This window comes from Pyxicephalus adspersus, chromosome 11 (assembly GCF_032062135.1).
Source record: "Pyxicephalus adspersus chromosome 11, UCB_Pads_2.0, whole genome shotgun sequence".
Classification (NCBI taxonomy): Eukaryota; Metazoa; Chordata; class Amphibia; order Anura; family Pyxicephalidae; genus Pyxicephalus; species Pyxicephalus adspersus.
This window is the reverse complement of record NC_092868.1, coordinates 18,177,389-18,196,966: the sequence shown is the minus strand read 5'-3', so window position 1 is coordinate 18,196,966 and position 19,578 is coordinate 18,177,389. Positions and strand designations below refer to the sequence as shown.

Sequence of the window (19,578 nt, the reverse complement as noted above, 5' to 3'; positions counted from 1 at the left end):
AAAAAAAAAAAAAAAAAACTGAGGATGCACTTAGGAGATGGACTTATGCGAGTCCTGGGAGACCTCTAATAATTTGTATTTATCACTTGGTGACTAAAGGAAGATATAAGGTTTACCATAGTTGTTTCACGGTGAACGATATAAGCTTTAACAATTTACTGACTGTGAAATTTATGTTCTATTGCCAGACCGGGGTACTGAAAAGATACCTTTTACCACCATCTCCTTCGTGCCCTTGCCACTCTATATGAGAGGCCGTATATATGAACACCAGGTGCATTTATTCATGCAAATTACACTGTTTTTAATGAATATATTGTTCATTTAAAAATGAGAAAAAAAATTGATTGTATATATGTTGTCACCATTATAGATTTCCTTTCTCCCGATGAAGTGCAATTTCTGTGAAACGCGTAGAGAAAGTATTTGGTCATAGTCCTACAAGGGATACCCAATAGGAGAGTCTAGTGTACCATTCATGGTTTTTATTACATTTTATATTGATGTATAATGGTGTATAAAATAAAGGGACGTTGTTTTATATGTGTTTTTTCATTGGCCTATGAAGTCTCACAAAAACTGGTGTCCTTCACCGAATGTTTTGTTCTATTCTTACTGAACAGCATACCATTATGCTTTCTTTATAGCATTAAAGTAATACATTTTAAAAATACAGGAAAAAAAATATTGATATATAGATATGCAATTTTTAACACTGCATGCATACATCTCTATGAACCATAAACATTCTACATCAAAACAGATATTCAATTGAAACCCGATTCTCACCCATAATTTTGGCAGCAGTAGAGGCTCCAACGATGACAGACAGATTGGGGGCAATGAAAGACATGCGGGACTCTACATATTCATAGATTCTGTGTTTGGACTGGTTCAGCTCCAGTGCCATGTCACATGCTTCTTCAATGCGTTCTAATTCTTCTTCAGTTAGCTGTTGCCTATACAACAAAACACAAAATCCCAACAAGTTTTAAATCATAAAACAAAATGTTTAATAAACACTAAATAAAGGCAGCATATGATTACCCTTGTGTGGTGGATGCAGTTACACTAACAACCATTATAGTGGCATTGGTCAGGATTTGCTGAAGGTTCTCATTGTTCTTGCATTTATCCAAACAGTTTCCTAGTTCCTGAAATTCAAAACATAAAAAAAGCAGATGCTTACCCAAACTACAATAAATATAGCAGACAAAATATCTTTGGCATCAAAGCAGATATTAAGGCCAAATATGGGGAACCAGGGATACATCTTATCCTCAAGAATAAGCTGGATTCAGCTTTATACATTTTGCCATGCCACTGTATAGAATAAATTACCCTACAACAAACACTCCACCGCTTTACATACTTGGCAACAAGTTGCCACCCATTACCTTCTAGTAAAGCAGTTTCTAATAGGCAAGTTGAATAGACACTAAGAAACTTCAAATGCAGATAGTTGAGAAAATAAAATGGTCATGCTAGAAAAACTATTTATTCAAAAGAAGTATCCTACATAAACCATTTATAGGGCAAAACAGATCAAACAAGAAAAGTACATATAATTTTGTAAAGGTCACCTGTAAGATCAGGGAATAAGGATGACAAAAATTTACATTTGGGTTATAAGCCAAAATTTTGTTACTACCTTTTGATACAATGAAGTTGTACCAATTGTAAAAGGCATACAAAAAAAAAAAAAAAAAAAAAAAAAAAAAAAAAGGGACTTATTTTTCTTTTGAGGGATTAGATATGGGAGGAAGTGGACATTCATTTTACACTTTGTGTAAAAGGTGCCACTTTTACACAAACTAAGTGAATTTACATTGAGCAGATTGCGTAAGAATGAAAGCCAGGAGGCTGCTGCACACTTGGCTTGGTATTAACCTATCAAATGCTATGATGTGTTGGACACAATAGTGAGAGGGAGGGAAAAAAAAAATAGTCAAATAATCCTGCTACATGCTGTGCATTAAAAACAAACATTCACTCACATACCTTAACTGTTCTGATATAGTCTAAGGCATTGGGAACCAAAGATTCTAACTCAGGAAACCTTTTAGAGTATTTGTCTCTGATAAATTTGTGAATGATATCTGTAAAAATATAAGATATCATTATAATGTGGTGAGAACATGGTTTTCAGCAGTGAAATTTACAGTTTACATTTAACCCAGTTAATCAATTTATGTTAGGTTTACAGACTGTTTCACAACCTTTGCAAGTCAAATGAATCAACAGCCCACAACCCTTAAAACACAAATATTTAGGCTGTAAAGTGTATTTTTTAGCAGAAAGGTAAGAAACAAACTTACTCAACTCATTCTCGATTTCCACAGTCAAATTATTTGCATCCACAATCACTTTATACTCAGGAGCAGCTTCCACAGGACCCAATACTGGGAAGAAAACGAGGTTTAAGTAACAGAAATGGCTAAGACAAATTATATACAGTCGTGGGGAAAAAAAAAAATTTAAGAGACCATTTAAAAAAAATTCGAAATAAATGTTCTATGTCTACAAGATGCAAGGAGGCTAAAAATGCACATTTTCTCGGACTGTCGCTTTAAAAGATTCCTATGCCAGACAACTCATTTGTTTAAAAAAAAAAAAAAAATCCCTAAAAGATTTTACGTGCATTTAACATACTTATGCATTGGTTTGAGTATAAATGGTTGTCTTCAAAAAGCCTGAAACTGCTGCTGGGTACCATCAGACAGGTTAGAGCTGTCAACAAAGTGAGATTTGACAGTATATCCCTCCCAACTACATAAAAGCTTACTTAAGGGGGAGAATAGGGGCCAGAGCAACTCATTCTCTTTCCCACTATAGGTACTCTACCACAGAATGCTGAATATACTGAGGGACATAATTTGTTTTAATTAGGCTGCATGAAGATGGAAAAATTCTATTTTTAATTACAAAATATATTGAAATGGAAAGTTTACAATAAAAACCAAAGTGCACAGCACAAAGTATGATACCTTCTGATGTGTTTGCTTGTTTTTTGACATATTCTTCGATCTTAGCCAAAATCTCTGCAAACTACCAAAAAAATAGATATATTCATTAGTAAATTTTAACAAATTTTATTGTACTTTTATTATACTTTCAGATAAATGGACAAAAAAAAAAACAGAATGGACCAGGTAGTGGGAGCACAAGTAGCCATTTAGTTACTTCAGTTATGCTGAACTGGAAGGAGCATCATGAGGAGCAGAGTCACAATGAAGAAAAAAAAAAAAAAAAAAAAAGTACATAAACGGAGGCATCAAGATACCTGGATCTAGGGATAGTTTTCATATAGTAAAATAAACTAACCTGTTTACTATCCAACAATTTGGCTATACTTTTTACTGACTCTGCATTTAGGTCTACTTGCATCTCCTCCTGCACCTCCTCAATAGTCTCCAGGTCATCTTCATCTATTAGGTTTTCCTCTTCTTCTTCAGCTGCCTCCTCCAGGTCCGCAAGCAATTCATCCGCCAATGACATGCTTTATCACAGATATAGAGGTCAACAGTATTAGAGTTATATGTATAAGCAATTTTTTTTTAATTCTCAATAAAACTAGCAAAAACTAAAGTGTCTGTCTAGTCCATGTTCACAAAGACCTAATGTTTTTTTTTGTTTCTTTAAGATCATGAAAATGGCTGCTAGCACATCAAAAAACTTTTCATGAGCAGGCAGCCAAAGTAGAAGTATTCCCTTTGGACTTCAAAAATCACAGCAGAAAAATCACAGCAGAATGTAATATAATACACTTCAAAAGCATCAATTTTCATAAACCTAAAACTTTCCAGGTATAAAAGCCCAGAGGATGGTAATTTGTTTTTTTTTAAGGATAAACTTCAGCTTTAATTGTAAAAAAAAAAAAAAAAAAAAAAAAAAGATAAAATTAGCATAGGTATTAGATAAAATCTGTTTGCTTCACATTACAGCAAACATCCCCTACTGACTGGCCCAGGTAATACACACATGTGATGTTGAGCCTTTGGGATAAAAAAAAATGAAATACAACACACATAAAAGGGCACATGCTAAAGACAGCACAGCTGGGAAGGATAGAGCTAAATGATGCTTGATGTCTTACAACTAGAAAATGAGATTGGCTCCATAGTTCTCCCCAGAGGCTTATACCTGGGTGTACCTCCCGCTTTTCATGACCCACTACACTCATTAGTGGCAGTTTTTCATCTGAACAGATGACAGTGGGGTACGATCAGTTCCACCATTATCCTCTTACGAGTGCTCAGCACTAATGGGGGTGGGACACTGGCAGTCCCAGTCTTATCTGCTAATGCATGCTTTGCAGTAATGGGGATGGGGCACCCCATCCGCTATCATGCATGATACTTTTAAAGCAAAGCATCTCCTTTTATGGCAGAGAGTATATTTTACTGATCCAAATAAGGGTGTATGGAGCGAGGGTAGCTAGACAGCTAGCTCCTGGAGATTGGAATAATCCATTAGACACAATGGTATTGTCTCCTTTAGGTTCCCACAAAGGCTATTTCCAAACTGTATGAATTTCTTAGAACTGATCTAAACTAGGAAACTTCCAAAGTAAGCCTGGCAAAATGGCAAACTCATCTTCCTATTCTACCAGTTTCAAAAATTTGCAGATGTCAGTGCTCAACCCAGAAATTTTTTTTAAGCCAGGTGGGAAGAAATTGTAGGTGGGTGGCAGCCCCTGTATTGTGGCCAAACTCTTTAGTAACCACTGTTTTTTCGACTTCTCCATAGAAATTATATATCGCCTCAGGGAGATCATTATATGGGTCTCTCAGATGGGAGTACATGTTTTGAATGTGGAGCCAAGTCGGCAACACTTTACCAAAATTTTTGGGAATGCCCAATTAATAAACAGTTCTGGAGGCAAGTGGTACATTATATCTGCAGATATCTGCTGAATTACATACCATTCACACCAGAGTGGATAGTTTTTGGTTTAGTGTAACTGCAATGAGTTCTGCTTATTAGGGGCACCAAAGGATTGGCACTCTTACTTTCAGCTATTGCCAAAAGAACTATTCTTCATTGCTGGTTAGAATCCACTCCTCCAACGATGCATCTCTTTATGACTAAATTGCAAGAATTATTCAAAATGAAATGGGTAGAGGTTTCTTTGCACAAAGAATCTAAAGCTCAAATTTTCTTTTGAGACTTAGCCATGTTTAGTGTGTCAATAAAACTTTCCTAACAAAACAAAATTGTATAACTGTTTTTGGCACGCTACCTTGAAAGAGAACTAATAAATGATCTCCCTTTTGTTATGTAAATTATATTTATGCCTTCTTTTTGAACTACTGGCATTGTATATTTGTTGTATGTTATATTGAAATGTCTTGGCCTATTTTCTTTCGATTTGCCTATTGTAAAAACATGTTAACGTGTCTCAACCGTATTTGCACATGTTGTATCATTTGTTCCTTTGGTTGAAAAATTGTATTATGTTTTTCCACTGTTTAAACACAATAAAAATATATTAAAAAAAAATCCTAATTTCATGCCTGCACAGTGCAAGATTGTGTGTCGTTTGGAAGAACCTGAAAGAAAAGATGATGGTGGCACTGGACAGGACAGCAAGCACCAGAATGAGAGAAGCTCAGAAAGCAAATTGTCAACAAAAAAGTTACGCTTTAACTAGATATAGCCCTAGGGGCACATCTGACGTCAGGCTAAATTTACACTAGCGGTAAGGTTGCATTTATCGCTTCCTTATGCCAGGAACCACTGCTGCTTGTAAAATGCTCGTTACCAATCCCAGGTGCCTAGCAGTTGGCAGTAGTCACTGGTAAATTCCACAGTTTTTACTGATAATGTGAACTAAGCCTATCTTGTTACACTATTATTCTACCACTTTTGATTACACTCTTAGCAAAACATGGAACACCAAGAAGTTGGGTTCATGGTACCTTACCAATATATTGTTACTAATAAACTAGATTTATATAGCACCAACATATTATGCAGCGCTGTGCATTAAACAGGAGTTGCAAATCACAGTTGGATATAGACAGTGACACTGGAGGAGAGGACCCTTCCCAGAAAAACTTGAGAGGTGGGGGAAGTATCACACAATAGGAAGAGAGATATTTAATGGTGGTGGAAAGTAGTGGGGGTTTTAAAAGACAGAAGATGGGAAGTTGGAAAAAATTAGTTGGAGCAAGCCAAAAATTATTAAAGGTGGGGCACCAGGTAGGGTTTACAAAGAAGGTAAGAAATCATTATGAACCCATGCACTGTTGAACCCAGAATTTTTTAACCTGGGTGGAAAAAAATAGTAGGTGGGTTGCAGCCCCTGTATTGTGACCCAGCTATTCAGTAACCACCAAAAACCGGGTGGTTACTGAAAAGTGGCAGGTGGTGCGCCCGGGTAAGAGGGGCTCGGGAGAACATTACCATATAGGGTGCTGGAGTTCAGGATAGGAACTAGTCACGGGGGAAAATCGGCGATTTAATATTAGACAACAGGAAGGGGTTGAGTTTGAGCACCAAACACAGAAGCGCGGCGGGACTGCAATACTTGTGCACTTCTTCTGTACCAATTTCCTCTAACCACTAACGTCCGAATATTCCCTCTAGGCTTACAGATCTCACAAGCTGTATAAATTATAGCCTTCCTATGAACCTCTAGTCCCACGCAACCATTTTTTATGCAAATCACGAACACGCTTTTACCTTGCTCTTTACTCTACACAACCGGCCAAAACGACTTCGCTTACTTCCCGGGCGCACACATATGACGTCACCGGAAAATTTCTTATTGGCCCTTTACTTACGATCCGGCTCACACCTTTTATGTAATTGAGAAGTTTTGAAATGGTTCTCCAATTAGTTACCGAGACGCACGCATATGAGGTCACAGGACGTTTCCAATTGGTCCACCGTCAATTACGGTCGGGTATCTTATCTGTGTTCATGCATTATGGTCACCTATAGAGATCTGTTTATTTTGCGTGTGAGAATAATTGTTCACATTTAGAGGATTCTCGTCAAAAGACGTTGCGATGTGGTGAGATCTTTGGAAGATATCCTCTGGTACGAGCTGGGCTTTTTACGGCCGCAGTTGGCTTTCCTTAAAAGCTACTTTTAGTTTAAAAGTATTCTGTGTGAATGTATTGTCAATAGCAACGGAGAAGGCGCTTTCTACACACCCTGCTTTTTTTATAGGTATACTAGCTGATTACCCGGCGTTGCCCGGGTATTTATTTATTGCAATCGTATACAGGAAAAGGAATCAAAGCTATAGTGTTAAATCAAAGCAATGTTTTTAACAGGTTTTAAAAGTATAAGTACAATATGCAATTAAAATACAAATAAATTAAATTAATGGCATATATTCCAATGCTGTTTTAAATGTTTTAATAAGAATATTGTGCATATGAAACATCCTTTGTAACTTTAGGACAATCTGAAATTTTGTTCCTGAGATGTAGGTGCACCTCCGGTCAGTTTTTATTAGTTTGTTTTTAATAAAATATATTTGTAGAAATTTTGGTGGTTAATCTGGCAGCAGAAGTACCACTTTATGGTAATTTTGCCAATGCACTGTGAATGTGGATGGAAACCCAGGCTGTTGAACAACAGATGTGGCGCTGAATGATGTCATTTGGAAACATGAATTGTATTTTCTGATGTTATTAAGAAATTGCTTTGACTCAGGTATTTGCTCATGTGTAATTCCAAAGTTCTTATGGTGGTGTTTGCAGTTAGCAGAGTTTGACTTTCCCTTTTTTTGCAGCAAATACTAGAAGACTCAGATGTAAACTTCTTGGCTTGACAGTACTTACAGACCATTTCCATTTTCCAATGGTAACACTTGCATGCTGCGAGTAGTCTTTATGTGGATCATAGTGGAATCCTTCCAATGCTAAGCTAAAATTTTGTGCAGTCCTTGATGGTCTGGCTCTTTCTCTCATTTCATGTACTTGGGTCTCACGCTGTTGTACTGTCTCTAAAGCTCTAGATGTAGTAGCTCTTTCTCTCATTTCTTGTAGTCGGGTCTCAGGCTGTTGTACTGTCTCAGGGCTACTACATCTAGAGCTTCTCTGTTATCCTGTAGTCAGATCCCATGCTGTTGTACTGTATCTGAAGCTCTAGATGTAGTAGCCCTCTTGTGCATCGTGGCAAGTCTTCTATTTCTGTCCTTAAGATTTTCTTGCCTACGGTGTTGTTTCTTTTTTTTGCCTTGGATTACACTCGGGTGACACTGTGAGAAAAAGGCACACTGTCACTGAGCAATACATACATACATGCATATATACCTCTGACGCATACCACAGTGCTGTACAAAGATCAGCAGTGCACCTACATGAGTCTGAGTCATATGTCTAGCAAGTTTGGTTTAAATGTCTTCATGCGTTTCCTTGTGATCACATATACACATCTATATATATATATATATATATATATATATATATATATATATATATATATNNNTATATATATATATATATATATATATATATATATATATCACATACATACATACAAATATAGCTCTGACATAAAGCACAGCGCTGTACAAAGATCAGCGGTGCACTCACATGAGTTTCAGTCATATATATATATATATAGGAAGTTTGGTTGAAATGTCTCCATGCGTTTTTGAGTGATGGTGGAACTTATAATAACTAGGAAGACATCAGTAAGGACTCAAAACGGACCTACCAGCAACATTTTTTATTTTACTTAAAGGATAGACCTTTTATGAAAAGTAACAAATATTTTCTTTTTTTTATGAAAAAAAAATGAGGGAAGCCCTTTCAACCTTTCTTTTACACCGCTCTGGTAGTTAAGACAGAAAGGAAGCGCAGAGTCTCTTGGGATACCCATGTCATGTATCCTAGGAGGCTTCTGGCTGCTACTTATGCCGAATATCGGGCATGCACGAAAGGGGCTTTTTCCTAAATGGGAGAAAAAATTGCATGCGCAGTGGGATTGCCACATTCCCCCCCCCCCCCCCATTTACATCAGACTATGTCCTAAAGTTTTCGGGGAGGGGGGGAGTCATCCATACACATATTTGTCCCCCTACCCCCTCCTCTCTTTCTCTCCCCTCTCACATCTTCACTATCTTCTATCTCCCTTTACTCTCTTCTCTGTGGTGGAAGCAAAAAAGGGACAATTTAGGGGTTAATAAAAAAAAAAAAAGCAGGTGAGTCCTTGAATATCGGAGTAAAGGATACTATGGGTCTGATTTATTAAACCTCCCCAAGGTTGGAGAGGATTCACTTTCGTCAGTGAAGCTAGGTGATCCAGCAAACCTGGAATAGATTTGGTTCAGGATTGACAACATTTGCTAACAAATAGCAAATTACTTTTATGAAATCCATTCCAGGTGTGCTGGATCACCCAGATTCACTGATGAAAGTGTATCCTCACCGGCCTTGGAGAGTTTAACCCCCTAGCGGTAATCCTGAGTGTGACTCGTGGTGGATTTTCCATGCAAAAAGCGGTAATCCGGAGTCACACTTCAAGTTCTTAAGACCCCCTCTTTCTCCCCCCTCCCCTGACTTTTTTTCAATTAAACCCCTGGTAATCACAGCATATTCAAAGTCAATGGGGAGGAAAGCACATTAGAACAAACTAGTTATTTGGGGCTAAGTGACAGGAAAAGCCCTAGAAACATTTTTAGAATCAGAATTGTATTTGAATTACTATATCTTTTCGGTAGTTATCATAAAACTTTTAACTTATAGCTGTCTAGAAACAATAAAGGTTTTCAAATTCCAGTCGCTTCAGTCTTAGAGTGAAGTGGATTTGGGAAGAATTAAGCATGAGCTACTTGATTGGGGCCACCAGCTGAAACACCAGACATGGGAATAAGGTTTCAGCAATAGGGTCAACAGATACCTTATAAAGGACAGAAAATAAAAAAAAAAAAAAAAAAAAAAAAAATTTTTCTTTCCTACTTTTTTAGGCTGGGTACTCACGTTTAATAAATGTCGTTTGAAAGGATTTTGGGGGGATTTGAAGGCAAAGCACAGGAGCTTGAATTTGATTCTAGGGTGAAGTTAAAGAAGCAACATACACACTATTTGCTAATGAATAAAGAACATTTTAATGCACGCTGTAGATTACGCTATGAAATCTGTCAACCTGTTTGTACTATTAGCATATCCAAATGGATAGGGCAGGATTGTCCCAATCTAGTTCTCGAGGGCCACATGGAGCCTGGGATTTTCAAATCAACAGTGGCAGTTGCAGTTTTTGTCTTTTTGCAGTCATTACTAACCTGATACTGTCTGTTGGGGAAATTTTAAATGTGTGGCCCTTAACACCCTATGGCCAGATTAGTTATCACTAAAGAATACAAAAATACAAACGCTAGATCTTTTTAAAACCAGTAAATACAGGTATACTGGTAAAGATGGCAATAAGACACTCACAGAGGATATTCAATCTAGTACAGTTATATATATCTGATACCCAGTACAGCTAGGGGGAAACAGAAGCCTCAAATGTTTTCTGGGAGTACATCCCCTTTCTCAGGTTAGGATAGATTTTACTTCATAATGGTGGTGCAGTGGTTAGCACTCTGGGCTTTGCAGCACTGGGTTCCAGGTTTGAAGCTCAGCCAGGACACTATCTGCATGGAGTTTGCAGGTTATCCCCGTGTTTGTGTGGGTTTCCTCCGGATACTCAGATTTCCTTTCCTTTCAGAACATTATCTTTAGCATCCCAGTTTATTATCTTATAGACTTGTAAGATGTATCTATCATTTGTTTTTATTTGTCAGAATATTTATATCGTCTATATAAAGTACTAAACTACTGCATGTGTGTATTTAGGGTCTAATTGTTTCAATTTAAAAACCTAATATGTATTTATTGCATAGATCTTCCATTATGGCTGTGAACTTTGAAGAATTTTCTGTACCACCTGGATCTGAACTAGCTCTTCCTCCACTCTTCGGTGGAAACATCTTGGAGAGTGAGCTAGAAACAGAAGTTGAATTTGTTGATGGCGGACTTGCTGGTAAAAACCTACAAGATGAGGAAGAGGAAGAGGCTCAGCAGCGAATGAGAGAGCTTAATAAGAGAAAATTTCTTGCTCTTAATCGACGTTGCAAAGAAATAGAGCAAGTATGTACAGAGATTTAATTTTGATACATTTTACTACATAGTTGAAGATTCTGTAGTATGAATCTTATTCTGTGATCAATCCCAGTTGAAGTTTAAAGTAAAAAAAAAAAAAATGCCATAATGATTTGGGAAATGTTACATTACACGTACAAATCTAGAACTAAATCTCAGAAACAGATCCCGGTGTTGTTTTCTATTATTTTGAGATACTTCAAAAAAGGCCAACAGAAAAAAATCAAACATTAGTGTTGGTAAAATTATTTTGTGATGCTTGCATCGACGGCTTTTTTTTACATTTTCTGTAGTTTTATACAACATTGTATGTCTATTCCATAGTCATGTCGCTAACTGTCCCTCAAAGGAGCTCACAATCTAACGTCCCTACCATAGTCATATGTCTTTAGTCTATTAAATATACATAGCAGTGTGGATAATTTTATGTGCGGTCATAATTCATACTTTTACTGACTTTAAAGGGCAGGTCTATGATACAAATCAGGGTCTGAGAAAACTGAATAAAGTGAGATATTCATATGTAGGATTTATTAGAGGGAAGGATGGTATTGGTTTGTGAGATCCTGGAACACGCCCAGTAGGTCACCCCATAATATCTTCATTTTTTTTTTTTTGTAGAGCAGAGACTGGTTAGATTGGGGTTAGCATTATACCAAGAGAAGGTCACCTTATCAGCCTGGCCTATGTTATTTTGGTCTTAGCATGTGAATCTGAACATTAACTATTAGTTCAGGTCTGAATGAATGTTGCCATATGGTTGCTGGTATGAGGTAAATGAGAAATGACCCTCAGTAGAAAGTAATTGTTTTTTAATTTTGCCTCTGAAAATTTGAAAATTATTTGTTTTGCTTTTTTTTTCAAAGCACAGAATGCTAGGTAGTTTTTAGTTGAATGTGTGTGGAATCTGCTAATCTAAATGGTAAGGGTTGGCGTGGGTTCTCAGAAGAGCATTTCATTATGAAGGAGTTGAGCGGTCTGGCACATTATTATTATTATTAATTAACAGTATTTGTATAGGGCCAACATATTACGCAGCACTGTACAATAAATAGGGGTAGCAAATGACGGACAGATGCAATAGGTCTGATTTATTAAAGCTCTGCAAGGATAAAGAGGATACTTTTTCATCAGTGAAGCTGGGTGATCCAGCAAACCTGGAATGGATTTCTTCAAAGTCATTTGCTAGCAAATGTTTTGAATCCTCGATCGGATAAATTCCAGGTTTGCTGGGTCACCCAGCTTCACTGATGAAAGTGTATACTCCCCAGCCTTGGAGAGCTTTGATAAATCAGGCCCAATGACACAGGAGGAGAAAAGGACCCTGCCCAGAAGAGCTTACTAATATTTCCCACAAAAATAGACTAATGTACAAAATGATAATTGCACAGATATAGATAACCCAGTGGTTATAGCAGGTTGTCCAGGCTAGCAAAACCTTAATATTGTATATACCTCTGCTAAGTCTGAATGCAAGGCTCCAAAAACTTTTTTTTAGAGATTGTAGATTTTCCACCATTTTTACCTCACACATTTCTATTGGCCAAAAAGGCAGACCATTATTGTACGGGCCAGTAGGAATTAGGGGAGGGGGCACTTGCTAACACTTTAGCCACCATTCAACTGTAGCTACAAAAAAAAAAAACCCACTCCCTTGTATACAATATTGTATCTGTTCTCCTACACTGCCGGTGGCCATACAGACTAGGAAAAATATTTGTGAAGGTTGACTGGAAATTACCAATTTATTGAAAACTTGTAGGTATGAAGTTTTCAAAAAGTCATAACTCTTCATGTGCTTGATTGATCCAGGTCAGTTAGTTGCAAAGCCTTGAAAGCATTGGTTTAAATTGACACACATACAACTGGTATTTTTGGAAGAGGAGGTTAGCATGTATATTGTTCATACCTCCTCAGTACAGTTTTCAGGGTCATACCTATTTCTGTGGCTTTTCCAAGTCACATCATCCTTTTGTATAGTTATTACTTCTGTAAAGTAAAGTAAAAGTTTATTAATAAACTATTCATTATTTTTGCAGGTCAATGAGCGGATACTTAACAGACTACATCAAGTTCAGAAAATAACAAGAAGGTTAAAGCAAGAGAGAAAGTAATTATTTTTCTGAATCACTCATGTCCTATTTTAATGCAGCTGCATGCCACCCACTTCCCCACTGTAGTCACCTAAAAGACCATATGCAAATACAGACTTTTATTTTGAATAGCCAGTATTTGCATATAATAAGGCTCACCCAAGGCGATGGTTCTATGGCATAGTGCTTTTTCAGACATGTGAACTGTATAATTTGAAGAACAATACAGAACTAATAACAATGTTATTTCTGTATGGCTGACATTTTATATTGGCAGTTGTTAGTGGACCTACAAAAAACTGTCACATGAGGAATGCCTATTCAAATGCTATTTCTTGCAAGTGTTTGGAAACCTATTTTCATTCTTAGCAAAACCGTTTCAGACGACTGCTTAGAACTGTAGGGGTCACAAATAAATCCAAAGGGACCTATTGATAAAACAGGGAATCAGACTTTCCTTCATACATTCACTCATAGTAATCTTCTAGGTCCATGTGTTTTAGTGGCAGTAATTGATTCCCAAAAAGGAGGGAATGTTGCATTCCTTGCTCTACAAATGGAACCCATAGACATGTGTATGACTGTGTACACACGTTAGACTTTTGTTGTTGAGAAAGATCTTTTAAGATCCTTTACAACAATAAAAGACTGAAAGATGTACAGGTGTACAGCGCCGATCTGCTCTTTGAAGAGGGGAGGGGGGAAGAATGAGCAGGCGGCGCCCCGTTGCGCTCCCTTACCTTAACTTGTGTTGTAGTCGTTAATGGATCCACCAGGACAGATCCATTAATGACGTCGGAGGAGCGATGTACATACGTTAGGTTCTCATCCGATACCAGCCCTGAAGCGATAATGGGATGAAAATCCTCTGACGTGTATGTAACCTTAAAATTATTTTGAGATAAGGTCCTGGCTGATTTGCACTATATCTATATTTGATGTTTGTAATTTGCTTCATAAATGTTTCTTACTGCTTGTACTACACTCCAGCCTTCGTTGGGGCAAAAAAAAAACACCCCATGACAAAAAAACATAGAAATTTAAAAAAAATCTAAATATTTGAAATTTGGTTCATCTGTAAGTCTTGACTTGACATTACAGCTTGGAGGACACCAGGTGGTAATACAGTCCAGTAATGCCAGTGCAGTGGCATACATAAAAAAAAAAAAAAAAAGTGACAGTCTGTACTGACCCTCTTGTCCAAGGTAGAAAACTTTCACAGAACATTGGAGCTACAGGTTTAGGTGATTGAAGCTGGTGCCCTGTTCACACTATGGACTCTGTGCTCTGAATTTTTCTATGTCTTTCTTCGATGTAAGCTTTTTTCAAGCTTTCTAAGAGAAATAGGTTGGAAGAAGGGTTTCCCACTTTGGTGATGGCTCCAAACGGGCCCAGAAGGGCTTGGTACTCAAAGATCATTTGGTCACAACTGCCCCCTGGCTTCTTTAAATTCAGCCAGGCCCTCTGTCTTGATTTTACTGACATGGCTATTCTAGCTCAAGTTCAAATTAATTGTGGCCTGTCAGAAGCTGGTATACCCACTATGCTGCAACGCTGTTAGCCTTTTCCTCTCTGTAGTTATCACTGTACAGTTGGAACGTTGTCCTTTCTGATTGCCATCACTTTGGCTTAGCAGATACCGGAACATGGGAAGTTCTGTGCAGGAATAGGACTGTTTTATAATGTTATCTTTTTTCCATTAGAAGGTAGTGTTGTTTTTAACTTAAATTAAAACTTTGTACCAACTTATTTTGTCTTATGTTGTTAACGCAATGCACCGCATGAAGTAACTCAGTGCCTTTTTATTAGAGCACTCTTATGATATAAAAGAATGTCTGTAATAAGGTTGTCAATATATTGACTTTTATTTCTGACCAGATTAATGCTACTATGTCCTATAAAGTATCGTAGGTATCAAAACATGAATATTGTGGGTGATTCCTAACTTTTGACTACCATTGTATGTTTTGAAATGTTACATTTTTCAAACTGCCATATGTTTTGTTCCCCACAAATACTTGCATTTTCTTACCCTATATCCTGTAAAGTATGTATTTATAGTTACATAGTTAGACAAGCCCTTTAAAAAAAAAATTTTAAAGCATTGTCCAATTAGGTCCTACAAATTCTTTCCTGATCCCCACTAGCAATAGGATATTCTGAGGAAGCAGCAGCACAGGGAGGTGGTCCATATGCGGACCAGAAACATATCAATAAGAAGAGAAGACATGACTAACATTAGGTCATCACTGTGCTGATTCTCCCTTTTGTCCTATCAGTGTTCTCTTCAGCCTCTTGAAGCCAGGCGCACCTGGCACATTTCAGTAGCCACCTGGCTGTCATCAGGCAACTGCTCAGACTAGGCTTTGTATGAATTGAGATGTCTATGGTTGATATACTAAATTTATAATACTTAATTTTTTTGCATCTTGCCTGCCCACTGTTTGACCACCCCGCTGCAACTTTACACTACCCAGCAGAAAAAAAATTCTGGGGAGATCACTCCATATCATCTACTGGGTGGGTGGTCCCATAGTAGCCTAGGCTCAGGGGAAGTGTGTTGAAAAATGCTGAACTTCAAGTGGAGAGATATCAAGTAAATGGTAAAATAATACTGTGGGGGACTCCCTTGCATTAAATGTTGCAGAAAATGCTGCTGTTATCTTTTGACTTTTATAATTCTTATTTTTTTCTTTAGATGTCTAATGAAAATTTTGGATTCTTATGGAGATGGTTATAGAAAGAGCCACCTCACCTTCTTACTAGAGGTAAAATGAATAAATCGCTTAATATTAAATGATCAGTTCACACTGTGATATGGACAACAACCCACCCTGAACAGAATTACATCCTATACCAAGCACAATCCTAATATTTGAGTTAACCCTTCCCCTTCTGAACAGAATTACATCCTATACCATGCACAATCCTAATATTTGAGTTAACCCTTCCCCTTCTAAGAATCTCTCTGGATGCTTTTTTTCATTCATTTTTGTATACTTTTAGTAACCAGACTAGACATTTTAGTAACTTTGTTAGACTTTGCATTTGCATACGTTCCTGACTTTCTGCCATAAATAAAAAGGAAATGTACAATGCACCCCCTTTATAAAATAAGTACACACACCTAACAAACCTAAATGAATGCAAATTAATTTTTAAATTTACATTGAGACCATTCAAACTTTTAAGGTAAGTTATATTTGTGTACCTTTTTTGAAGGTTCTTTTATCAGACTGGGCCTTCCCTGATGTTTAAATAATTTTTCAGTTCTCCAGATTTGCAGTTCTTAGATGCAGTTACTTAGGTAGTAAGCAAAATGCTTTTTAATCCCTTTTTAATAGTAACATTACACAGGATTTATATAGCGCTGACTGATTACGTAGTGCTTTACAAAGTCCTTAGTCATGTCACTAGCTGTCCCTTAAAGGAGCTCACAATCAAATGTCCCCATCTCGGTCATATTTCTTTAATACAATCTAAAGCCAATATGGGGGGGGCAATTAACCTAACTGCATGTTTTTGGAATGTGGGGGGGAAACTGGAGCACCTGGGTGAAACCCACGTAGTTATGGGGAGAACCTGCAAACTCCATGCAGATAGTGCCTTGGCTAAGATTTGAACCTGGGACCCAGCACTGCAAAGGCCAAAGTGCTAACCACTGAGCCACCGTGCTGCCCATATATGTTCTTTAATGCGTGTTTCTAAGCAGTGGGTTGTACTGCCTACCTACTGGAGGCCACACTAGCACTCTAGCATGTAAAACTGCAAGAAATACATTCTTTGAAATTTAAACAATAATTTTAGTTCTTATTTTTGGGCTACTTCAGTCAAAAAATGTTGCTACCAAAAATCTCCCCATGGTAGTTTGAAGGGGAGTAAAAAAAAAAAAAAGAAAAAAAGTGCAGGGTGTCTTTAAAAGAAATAGTGAACATTCAAAATCTACAATTTAAATTCTACCTACATAAAGAAAGGGAAGCTTTAGATGTTGCATATGGGTCTAAAACGTGCCCATAAGAAACCAGGAACAATAACCTGAAGTAATAGTTTCCTGTATGACATTATCTATTTCTCACGATGTTGTGGAGGAATTTTGGCCCACTCCTCTTTAAAACAATGATTCCAGTCAATAAGGTTTGCAGACATTTGGTTATGCACAGGTACCACCAAAGCATTTTGATTAGGTTGGACCTTGATTTTTTTTTTGCTTTTCCAGCATTTCTGTTGTAGATTTGTTGGTGTGCTTGGGATCACTGTCCTGTTGTGTTGCCCAATTTTCTAGCTTTAGCTGTTGCACATCCTTATATTTAAATTTAGAATACTTTGGTATAAGAGGAGCTTATGGCTATCACAATGGACCTGATTTATAAAAGCTCTCTAAGGCTGGAGAGAATACACTTTCATCAGTGAAGATGGGTGATCCAGCAATCCTGGAATGAATTTCTTCAAAATCATTTGCTAGCAAATGTTTTGAATTCTGGAACAGATCTATTCCAGGTTTTCTGGATCACCCAGTTTCACTGATAAATGTGTATTCTCTCCAGCCCTGGAGAGGTTTCATAAATCAGGCCCAATGACTGCAAAGGCCCTTGGTCCTGTGGCTGCAAAAAAGCCCAAGAAAATTAATTTTACACCACCATGCCTGACCATTGGTATGAGTTGTTGGTGCTGTTATGCCGTGTTTGGCTTTCACCAAGTGTAACACTGTGCATTCTTGTAAACCAACTCCATTTTAGTCTTGTCTTTCCAAAGGACATTATTCCAAAAGTTGTGTGGTTTGTTCATACATGACTTAGCAAACCTAAACCTTGTTGTCTGTGATGTTCTTTTAGGAGAGAGGACGCTTTCTCCTGTCAACCCTTCTAAACAAGCCCTACCTGCACAGACACTTTTTATAATTGTACTGTGTATGAACTTCATAATTTTTTATTCTGAGGACTGTAGAGTCTCTAAGTACAATATTTTGCATGTTAAAGTATACAGAATGCAGTATAGCATACAGTACTTTCTTTTTTACCACTAGGTGAAAAAATGTTGGTTTATGATCTTTTTGCAGGATGAGGGAACTCGCACTTGTAATACACCAACCCCAGCAAACTCAGAAAATGACCCCCCAGAAAATGAGGACCTCTCACATTGTTTAGCAGCACCACACCTTGGTTTAGAAGTTACAAGCCCAAGCAGTCTGTCTCTTGCTGAAGGACCACCAGCCAAAAAGAGGAGAAAGCACAAGGAGGAGAAAGTAATCAGCCCAACCCTACTTCCAACAGAACCACTGTTAGCTCAGGTGCGTCAGTGCAGCAAAAGAAGTTGGGTAATTTTAATAACCATTTTTAGACTTATTGTGTTCCTAATTAATCTTCTCCAGGTGAAGATTGAGGAAGATTACTTGTGTGATGGAGGTGAGGAACTGAACCTGAGTTGGCATCCTCTTAGCCCAAGAGACAAGATTCTACAATACACCAAATTTTCAAGTCCAGGACCATGTTCTGATTTTGACTAATCTTCTGAGCTGACTTTGGAGAAGTTACTTCTATCAGCGGAAATAAACCAGTGGGTTTGCTGAACAGCAAACAGACTAATTTGTTGATATTGCCTTATACCTGAAGGCATAGAGGACCTATATAGGGATATTTAGTATGTGTAAAAGATGTCACGTGGACACCAAGCTAACAATTATATATATCGCACACACACTTATATATGTATATGTATAATTGTCAGCTTTGTTTGGTGTCCACATGACATCTTTTCCACACTTAAAAATGTACAGAACCAAAATTAGAAAAAAGTTGTCTCTGTCCAAATAGGTATGGACCTAACTGTATAATAAACTTTAAAGTACAGATTTCTATTAATGAAAAATAAATTGATTGTTTAGAGAATGATGAGAAAAAAGCGTTAAATCATTTGATGTTTCTATGCTTTTGCCTGTGATTTGACTGTCATTTTAGGACAGGGAACTGTGTGAGGGCCAGTGATCCCCCTAAATGGTAAAACAAAAACATGAGGAATCGGATTCTCAAATTTCGGGCCTGATTTATGAAAGCTCTCCAAGGCTGGAAAAGATACACTTTTATCAGTGAAGCTGATGTTCCAGCAAACCTGGAATGAATCTCGTCCAGTGTAAAGTGTATACCCTCCAGCCTTGGGCTTTAACAAGTCAGGCCCATCATCCTTAATACAACTCTTCAATTATAGCTTTCACATTTCTATACTAAATGGTTCCAGTTAAGCTATTCTCTGCCCTATTACAGCAGTAGCCCAAATATTGTGTAATATAAAAATTGTTATGTAACATGAAATTACTGATACAAGTTTCCTAGCCTTTAAACTATGGGAATAATACTAGACTGGCCAGTTATATTCTGGTTTAA

General features: G+C 37.4%; 2 protein-coding genes across 4 annotated transcripts in view; one reads left to right on the top strand and one right to left on the bottom strand.

Moving 5' to 3' along the window:
• PRPF31 (pre-mRNA processing factor 31) overlaps positions 1-6,811 on the bottom strand; it is a 14,723-nt gene extending 7,912 nt beyond the window's left edge. The window contains exons 1-7 of the mRNA XM_072426511.1: positions 6,688-6,811; positions 3,325-3,499; positions 2,988-3,048; positions 2,319-2,402; positions 2,002-2,099; positions 1,048-1,154; positions 790-959 (exon numbers count right to left, since the gene is read on the bottom strand). Coding sequence (XP_072282612.1) covers positions 790-959; positions 1,048-1,154; positions 2,002-2,099; positions 2,319-2,402; positions 2,988-3,048; positions 3,325-3,498 — 694 coding nt within the window. The 5' untranslated portion in view covers position 3,499; positions 6,688-6,811. The remainder of the gene's footprint in view (positions 1-789; positions 960-1,047; positions 1,155-2,001; positions 2,100-2,318; positions 2,403-2,987; positions 3,049-3,324; positions 3,500-6,687) is intronic.
• On the top strand, positions 6,779-19,099 carry TFPT (TCF3 fusion partner). Of its 3 annotated transcripts, XM_072426518.1 has the most exons (7): positions 6,912-7,047; positions 7,751-7,821; positions 10,850-11,096; positions 13,148-13,218; positions 15,900-15,969; positions 18,258-18,488; positions 18,570-19,099. In XM_072426518.1, the coding sequence occupies exons 3-7, from the start codon at positions 10,860-10,862 to the stop codon at positions 18,702-18,704; spliced, it is 744 nt and encodes a 247-aa protein (XP_072282619.1). In that variant the 5' UTR covers positions 6,912-7,047; positions 7,751-7,821; positions 10,850-10,859; the 3' UTR covers positions 18,705-19,099. The 3 variants fall into 3 exon arrangements, with proteins under 3 accessions (XP_072282617.1, XP_072282619.1, XP_072282618.1); XM_072426516.1 differs by lacking the exons at positions 6,912-7,047; positions 7,751-7,821 and adding an exon at positions 6,779-6,905; XM_072426517.1 differs by lacking the exon at positions 7,751-7,821.
• Positions 19,100-19,578: the final 479 nt, after the last annotated feature.

Excerpts from the sequence above, each read along its gene's own strand:
- TFPT (XM_072426516.1), top strand. The coding sequence starts at position 6,829 with ATGGTTCTCCAATTAGTTACCGAGACGCACGCATATGAGGTCACAGGA. Across the intron at positions 11,097-13,147 it reads GTTGCAAAGAAATAGAGCAA|GTCAATGAGCGGATACTTAA; the intron begins GTATGTACAGAG and ends TTATTTTTGCAG. Across the intron at positions 18,489-18,569 it reads CAGAACCACTGTTAGCTCAG|GTGAAGATTGAGGAAGATTA; the intron begins GTGCGTCAGTGC and ends AATCTTCTCCAG.